The 8,838-nt window shown below is 56.5% G+C and overlaps 1 protein-coding gene across 1 annotated transcript; it reads right to left on the bottom strand.

The window, feature by feature from the left end:
- Positions 1 to 313: 313 nt before the first annotated feature.
- On the bottom strand, positions 314 to 7,930 carry FKBP4 (FKBP prolyl isomerase 4). The gene is made up of 10 exons (XM_061124690.1): positions 7,740 to 7,930; positions 5,755 to 5,899; positions 5,184 to 5,326; positions 4,270 to 4,390; positions 3,836 to 3,992; positions 3,110 to 3,200; positions 2,936 to 3,019; positions 2,532 to 2,717; positions 1,673 to 1,912; positions 314 to 690 (listed from the first exon to the last, which is right to left on the bottom strand). The coding sequence occupies exons 1-10, from the start codon at positions 7,842 to 7,844 to the stop codon at positions 583 to 585; spliced, it is 1,380 nt and encodes a 459-aa protein (XP_060980673.1). The 5' UTR covers positions 7,845 to 7,930; the 3' UTR covers positions 314 to 582.
- Positions 7,931 to 8,838: the final 908 nt, after the last annotated feature.

The following is an 8,838-nucleotide window of genomic DNA, read 5'->3' as shown; positions in this document are numbered from 1 at the left end:
GCGACCTGGCTGAGAAGGGACACTGACGGAGGGGGTACGAGGGTGGTCACATGACACCAGAAGACAGCATCAGCCACGACACCTGGGCTGAGCAGGAAGGGAGCGGAGGTAACGGGCACAGCAGTGGTTTTCCCATGCCCCTAGCACCCACGTGGAGGCCGCGTGTTTGGAAACAGACCGGGAGGAGGGAGGAGGGGAAGTGGCTGCCCAGGAGGAGTCTCCCTGTCCACCCTGCCTTCTTGTCGGACCTCACATCCCTACCACTCGCCCCTTCTACTGTCTGAGAAACGGACACAGCAAACAGGAAACAAAATAAATTAACATTCTGATGAGTGTGCGTGTGGAGGGACATTCATTCACATGGAATGGGGGAAGGTGGGAGGGGGTGACACCACCTAAAATGAGCCCACCCACCTCAATCCCCCAGCCTGCTCCTCTCTCCCTTCCCCCAAAGCCACCATCCAACCAGATAGAAAAATAAAGGTCTAATTCACTCAAAATTCTTCAGTTTGTACAAAACTAACAGGGTGGAGTAGGGTCGGGGGGCGGGCAGGCAGCCATGGGAACAGGGCTGGGGCAAGGCTATGCTTCCGCCTCCACCTGAGGCTGGCCCCCAGCCACCTCGGTCTTCGGTTCATCCCTCATCTCTGCGTCAGCCGGCTGGTCTCCCTCAGCCCCTGCAGCCTTGGCCTGTGAGAAGGGAAGAGGGGCAGGGCATCAACACCAGTCCTCATTTGTCCCTCGCTCCTGATGAGAAAGGTGACTGTCATTCTAGGTCCCCACTCACCTGCCTGCACCCAAGTGATCGCCCTGCACACTGACACACTGACACACACAAACACCCAAAACACGCACCCGATGTAAAAAATAGTACATACTAAGTTCCAACAGAATTACAGAGACCAAAGACACACCTGTGCATGCACGTACAGACTCAGGGACTCACATCGTTTACTGCAATACTATGGAAAACTGAACGTGTCCATGGCAGGGCACTCAACACTTCAAATATAGCTAGTTCAAACCGGTTTAAAATGCACATTGGATTTTGAAGCCTCAGTCAGGGGAAAAGAACGCAATTTAAAAGTGCTATGTGTTAAAATGTTTAGATATCTTGGGTCGATTAAATATTAAAATTAACTTCACCTATTTTACTTGTTTTTAAACATAGCTACTAGGAATTTAAAATTAGAAATGTGGTTTGCACTATATTTCTGTCAGTGCAGGTTTAGAACACTGAGAGACTAAGAAGCAGGAAACAGGGTAAATAAGATACGATAAACCCACTCAGTGAAATACTATGTGAGCCCGAGAACGAGAAAGCTCTTTTGCACATTGATGTAAAATGAGCTTCAGGTGTGACGTCCAAAAAGCACAAGGCACAAGCAGGAGGCAGCGCCACCCGGGAGCACTGCCTGTCCTGCAGGCTTTTTACGACATGCTCTTCTGTGCAGTTTGAATCGAACCATGTAACTGCATCACCTGTTTAAACCTCAGGTTCTTAAACCTGTTTTACTAATGGGCACAGAGAATACCGGCCAGGCAGCTCACCAGAACATCCAGCTCCCACCCCCAGGGCCTGAACAGGGACACACACAAACACAGGGGCACACACAAACTGGCATGGGGCCAGGTGATGCCGCCGCCTCCCGTCCACCCTGCCCATCCTCACCTTGCTCTCCTCCTCGGCCAGCCTCTCAAACATGTTGGCGTAGAGCTTCTTCTCCTTCTCAAGCTGCTTGCGGATGCGCTGCTGGCACACGACCAGCTGGGCCTTGGCCGCCTTGTTGCTGGGGTAGAGCTGCAGAACCTTCTGGAAGTCAGCCCGTGCCAAATCAAAGTCATTCACTGCCAGGTGGGCCTCTCCCCGGCGGAAGAGACCTTTCTCGTTGTTGCTGTCTAGTTCCAGGGCCTAAGACACACAGAGGAAGCAGCAGCAAAGTCTCAGATCTTCCCAAGTCACTGCCGGTGAGATGGGGCCCCACCCCCCAAATGAACAAGTCTCGGGCACCACGTGGAAAGGACCCAAGTCTAGAAGGCACCTCATTTAGTCCAGGAGGCACACAGGAAGACGGGTCTTCAGATGAAAACCACCTGGGACGTTAACACACTCTTCTCTCTTTGGGGGCAGGAGAACCATGCGGCTCATGGCTTAGTTCCCCCACCAGGGATCAAACCCGTGCCCCTTGTGATAGAAACACTGAGTCCTAACCACTGGACCTCCAGGGACGCCCATCCTCCTTCAGAATAAAGTGGGTACACAGGAGGGAGAGGCAGAGGGCCAGGAGGAGATAGTGCTGAACTGGTTGCTCCAACCAGTGCCTCCACTCGCCTCTGTGCCCTCGTCCCCGACCTTAACTAAGCCAAAAAACCACTTGCTTCCCACACTGCTGCCTCTGGGCCTCCACTTCAGAGCCCCACAGCTCTATCCTGCCACCCCTGCCCTAGTCCCAAGGCCAAGTTTCAGGCACACTGGTAGCTCACCCAGCCCTGCCTGGGCACACCGCCCTCACCCTCCTAAGGAGCCTCACCTTGTTACAGTTCTCAATGGCAGCGGAGAAAGCTTGTAGCTTCAGATGACACATGGCCAGGTTGAGGTGGGAGGCCAGCCGAAGGGCCTGCGCCTTCTGTGCGTCCTCATCAGAGAAGCTGGACTCGTATTCCAGCCAGGAAACAATCTTCTTGTACTGCAGCACAGCTTGCTTGTACTTGCCTTCCTACAAGGGGGGCAGGCTCGGTGGCCCCAGGCTGTCACAGCCCATGGACACCAGTGACCCAGGGGCGTGAGAGTCATGACCACCCCCCACCCCGACCAGCCAGCTCAGATCCACTTGGTGACAGCTGCAGGTACCAGCCTGTCCACTTCCTGGCAGAAAGCCCACTGTCGTGGCAGAGCACGCCCTGGGAGTGTCTGAGGACCTCGCTGTGGGCTCACCTTGAAGTACACAGTGCCTCGCTCCTTCACTATGCTGCTCTGCTCCAGCTTCTCCTCTGAACTCATCTCCCAGGACTCCTTGGCCTGCCATACCCCAAAGGAGAAAAACGAGCTGTCAGCCGCCCCAAGGAGTTACGTCCAAGGTGGGGCAGGGAAGACCCTGAACAAACTCACCTTCTCAAAACTCTTGAGATGTATTTCATACTTCAGCTCAGCGTTTGGTGGGATCTGGAACTTCTCCTTCCCAGCGCTGCCAAAAGCATAGCTGTGGGGGCAAGAAAACACCAGGTCGTTTCTTAACTTGCTTCACACTTAAACGGCTTCCTGCTTCCTGCAAAGTGCCCTCCATCCCTTTGGTCTTGGTGTAAACTTCCTTGCTTGGCAAAATCTTCCCTGATACTGCTTCTTCACAGTTAGTTGGGCTCTTTAGTTAGCATCTTATACATCGTTCTAGTAACTCACATTACACACTAGTACAATTATCTTCCTGAGCACAGAGCCATTAGAAGGTGGGAACAATGTCTCTGAACACCCAGGAATTTTCCACACTGTGTCTGGCACATAGTAGGTATGTTTCAACAAACATCAGTAATGACTGAGTCAATTAACAGGAGACAAAAACCTTGGGCTGGAAAAGGCAATCTGCCACAGCCGTAACTGAAGAGATGAGGTTTTGATTCAAAAAAGACGTGGGTGATTGTGGCCACACTCTTGACTACAACAGAGGTCCTGACAGTGTCTGTGCGGGGTACCCAGCGCATAGTGACCACTGGCAGGGGAGGGATACAGCTGGCTATACAATACAAGCCGGCTCTGTAAGTCACCTGGACTAGGAGATCTGACCTCGGTTCGCCCACCTGCTCTACAGACTGCCCATACCTGGGCCAGAGCTGGCCTCACCTGGGCTTGAGATACACAATGGAATGTTCTCCTTTTTCCATGCGCTGGATGGCCTTCTCTAGCCCACAGGGCAGATCCATGCTCTCCCCCTCGCCGACCTCAAAGCGGAGCTCCCGCCGGTCAAACATCTGGTCCTTGAAGTACCCTTCCAGTGCAACTGGCATTAAAGACAGACAATGCACTGGGTTTCAGTGGGCTGGTGACTGAGGGACGCACCAGCCACCTTCAGCCACCCCCCGCCCCATCGCCCTGTCCCTTCCTACTCCCCAGATGCCCTTCTGCATTCTCAGATAGAGGGATGTTAAGAGAATGTGGTTCAATCCCTCACTTTATAGATAAGAAAGCTGGATCAGAGAAAGGTATGGACCCGCCCAAACCCACCCAGGCCCTGCACAGCGGAACCCGAGTGGGAATCCCGGATTGTGCAGCCTCACCCTCCACAATGGCGCCGTCGTTGGGCTTGGCATAGCCCTCCCCCCGCGTCCGTATTCTCCTGATGATCCCGCCGTCTTCCTCTTCTGTCAGGTCCTCACCCTTGAACTCGAACAACTCCACCTGTGGGACAAGGTCCAAGGATCCATGCTCCCCTCTCACTCACAAGAGTCCCTAGTAAGGGCCAGAGCAGGTCTGACTGCACAGGCAGCCACACCAGGAGTGGACCAAGTAGCAAAGTTTTCAGGAGCGGCCCTGGTCTCAACCTTGGTATGTCTCCTTAATGACTGCTCTATAGAACAAGCACACGTTCCAGACGGTCCTAATTCAGCTGCCAGACAAGCTCTGACAGGTATTAGAAATGACCCAACACCTCTCACCAATCTTCCCAACATTCTCTGAGCCTCCACTGTGAAGGGCTCAACCATTTTTGAGTCTTTGTTTTTTTTTTTTCATTTTTGAGTCTTAACACAGTGAAGTTCCACCTTCTCAGAAATGCTTGCCCCTCGCCTCGACCCACAAGAGAAGCATCTCTGCCTGCATCTTATCTCTAGGGCACCAATGTTCGCCACTGTCAGTCATGACTGCATGTAGCCTGTGACCTCCTGATTCCTTCGTTTTGGTCCACCTCCCTCTGAGCACCCCTCTTGAGATGAACAGGACTTAAGCCCTAACCCCGCTGCTTCACGGCTGAAAGGGGGGCTTGCGGTCACCTCCCCCCACCTGAAACCTGCCCACTGACGGTTCCCTGGCAGTAGCAGTGGGTGATGCGCACTGCATGTCTTCCCTCCCCTGAGGGCAGGCCCTCAGCCTTGGCTACATTGTCTCCAGGCAGCAGGAAGGGCTGGAGGGCAGCCAGACCCTGGGCTGAGATAAGGTTGGCTCTCTGCCTGGCCCTCTGTGGCTGGACACTCACCTCAAACACAAGCGTGGCGTTGGGAGGGATCTTCGGGGGGCTGCCAGCTGAGCCATAGGCGTACTCCGGCTTGCAGGTGATGTGGCACACTTCACCCACCTTCATGGTTGCTACAGCAACATCCCAAGCCTTGATGACCTCCCCTGTAGGTACAGAAAAGAAACAGGTCCTCTTTGGCAGGACTCTCCCTCTGGGTTCAAACAGTGGCCTGAGAGACTTACTGTCCCATGCCCAAAGGGAAGCTGGGTACTCTGTAGAAATGGGACCAGGAAGGTAGAAAATCTGGTTGCGATAAATGGTATCAGGTCTCAGACCTCTCAAAAAAAAAAAGAAAAATCACTCAACTCTGAAACAAAGAGGTTCAAGAAAACAAAGCAGTCCACCCCGGAAAAGGAAGCAAGGGTTTCAGAGGTGATCAAGGCAATGAGAGATTAAAAAATCAATAGTTTCAGGACAGTGGACATAAAAAAAGAACTGTAATAAACCATTCCCTGTTTAAGCTTCTGAGAATTCAGTTTCTGTTTGTGACAGCGCGCACACCCTGTCCTAAGAGCCTGCTAACCATGCCCACCTTTCCCCAGGTCGAAGGAGAACCTGTCCTTGCGGTCCAGGCTAGAGTCGAACTTGGTGCCATCGAGCAGCCAGCCTGTGTAGTGGACGAAGACTCGGTCCCCAATCATGGGCGTCTCCGTGCCTGTGCCCTCTCGCTTGATGACCTGGAAGGCAGGGAAGGGGAGACGGTGAGTCCCTGGGGATGGACATGGAGAGGAACCGCACCTGTCCGCATGCCTCTGGCCAGAATGTAAGCGGTCTCTTCTGCCTCCTTGTAAGTAACTCAACAAACCCATCATCAAATGACTCTGCTGTGAGGTTTGGCTAGAATTAAACTGACCTCCCTTTCTTGGACTATGACATGACTTGGTTTGAAACACTGGAGACAAAACACCTGAGATCATTTTTGCTGTTATGATCTTATAAAAGTAACTCTCTAAACTGACCATATTCGTAAAGTAGTGATGATAAACCCTATCAGAGTGGTTACAGAACTAAACCAGTAAAACACTGAATAATTATCAGCAGCAAAGGGGAAAGTATTTACGCTACATTTCCTCATTCTTCCTAACGCCAGTCATCCAATCAGGTCTGGTTTAGAAAGAAAAGAGGGAAACCAGAAAGTCCAGGAGAGGTAAGAGCAATCAACAGCTTACAAGTGAGCCAAGGCCCTTGAGCAGGCCCTAGGCTCTGACTTGGGACTTGAGCGTTCCTGACTGGTAGGCGACTGCAGTCCTTGAAGTCAGGGCTAGAATATTTCCCAGAGTTTAGAAGAACCTGCTTCTCTTCTTTCGCGTTTATAAAAAGGTGGGCTATCTGGTTAAGTGTGCAAGTTACCCTCTGAGGGAAAGCTCCCACGATGCAATGGACATGGACTGGACTCGAACAAACAGAAAAGTGAAAGGGAAGGCGTGGAGAATGAAAAGGGGAAATGGGTCTCCCTGGAAGCCCGCGTGCACACTCGGAGAGCAGCCAGGTGCGTTTCTGAAACAGCTAAGAAGCTCCCCGAGGTCTCCAACCCGCCCTGGCCACACGCACACGTGGGCTGAGCTGCGGGAAGCCAGGAGGAGCAGAAACGCTGGGTGAGGATACGAACGAAGCCGGCCTAGGATTTCGCCATCCTGGACAGCGCAGAACCTGCTCCGAACCGTGGCCGGTTGTCCTGACCCGGGTCAAGACGCCCTGCTGCCTGCCTGGCTCCCAGACCCCTCCCCTGGCTCCTCCGGCCGTAACACGGTTTAGGGCGCCCAACCAAAGCACCTCCTCCCAGACCCGCACCCCGCGCTCAGGAAGGCCCCGGTCCGGGGGTGGGGTGGGGTGGGGTGCGGGCGCGGAGGCGGGGTGAACTACAGGTCCCGGCATGCACCGGGGTGGGGGGGGAGGGGACAGCATGGCCGAGCGGGTGACCTAGCCGGGTCCCAGCCTTTAGGAAAGGGGTGACCAGAGGGCGGAGGGCGCCGGGACCGCGCGCCAAGTCGCACAAAGGCCCGCGCGGGTCAGGCAATAACTCCCGGGACCCTGTTCGCGTCCTGGCTAATGTTTAACTGCCAGGGTCGGCGAGCTCCGCACCCCGGAGGCGCAGGCGGCCGGGGTTGGCTGGGGGGGTTGCTCCCTGGCGGCAGCGGCTGGGAAGGAGCCGGTCGCGGGTCGCAGATCGCAGCGGGGCGGTGCACGCCGCCGGGTACCCCGCGCGAGCGCGTCCGCCCCCCGCCGCGCCCCTCCCGGCGCATGCCGCAGCCAGAGCAGGCGCTGCGCTCCGGGACCCTTCCCGGGCCTGGGGAGCCTCAGCCCAGATGTTCCCCTTCCGAGCGTGTGGCCGCCCTCCCTCCCTGAACCGGCGGCCCGGCCAGGAAGGCGATGCGCCCGGCCACGGCTGCACGGCCTGCTCAACTGCCGGCCGGGAGGCTGCAAAGGCGGCCGTCCAAGCCCCGGCCAGACGCTGGGGGGCTCCCGGTGCCCGCCCCCCTTCGCCGCCGCCGCCCCGGGGCGCCCCCTGCCCCTTACCTTAAGCACCCCCTCATCCTGCTTGGGGCTGATGTCCACCCCTTCGAGGGGCAGCGGCGCCGACTGCGCTCCGCTCTCGGCCGCCTTCGTCTCCTCGGCGGTCATCACGCCGTTTCTCGGGCAGCGGGCGCCGGGATGTGCGCGGCGGTGCGGGCGGCGGGTCGGGGCTCGCGCACCTCTCTGCTCCGGCGCGGGCGCGGGCGGGAGGAGGAGGTGGGGTCGTGGGCGGCCGGGGGAGCGATTGGTCCCACCGCCTCGGAGGGAGGGGCTGGGAGGAGCCGGGCGGCCGCGAGGGACGTGGGGGGAGAACTTTCTAGAGGCGCCGGCGGCCGAGCGGGTTCAGGCTCTGGCGCTCAGGGCGCTCCTGCGGAAGGTGGTTTCTGGTTCGTTCCTCCCGCCGGCCGCCTGGCCCCGCCCCGGCCCCGAGACCCTCGGACTCGAGAGCCAGCCCCCGCCTCTGCCGCTCGCTCTCCCGGCCTCCCTTTCCCGTCCCCCCGGTCTAGCTGGATTCTTCCAGATCCTTCTCGATACCCCCGCAGCATCCGACGCCGCGCTGCCGAACGTGGGCGCCGCGCGTGCGTCTCCCCGACGCGAGCCGCGGGCTGCCGGCCTCCCCGCCTGCCTGGGCGAGCGTCCTGAACGCAGAGCGAGGGGAGCGTTACCTGGGCGCGCAGGGCCGGGGAGGCGTCTGGGTTTACCTGGAGAGAGGCCAGCGTGCGCCCAGGGCCCGGCGAAACGCTGCAAGCTGCCCGTTTGCAAGAAACGGCCCCGCGTATTAAAGGGGCCTTCCCAGACAATAATACAACTGAACACATAGAATGGGTTCAACTGGCGAGGAGAGCCACTGCATCTTACTGAAGGCCCATGAGAAGGAATATTTTCTTAATACTGGGTTCCCGGGTGCTCATGGACTTCCCGTGGCGACTAGGAAGCGCCATAGTTACCGAAGCAATAGCCTTTTGACAAAAAGATCTGCGTATGGAGGGTCCTGCTCTTCCTTAGCACTTAAGCCCAGTTTAATGTCTGGTGCGTGTTATCAAATGATTATTGGCTGCAGGAATTTGTATGCCAGTAGAAATAAGGTTTTTGTTTGTTTTGG

Source organism: Dama dama, chromosome 22 (genome assembly GCF_033118175.1).
Source record: "Dama dama isolate Ldn47 chromosome 22, ASM3311817v1, whole genome shotgun sequence".
Lineage (NCBI taxonomy): Eukaryota > Metazoa > Chordata > Mammalia > Artiodactyla > Cervidae > Dama > Dama dama.
The sequence above is the reverse complement of the archived record's forward strand: the minus strand, read 5'-3'. Positions and strand labels throughout refer to the sequence as shown.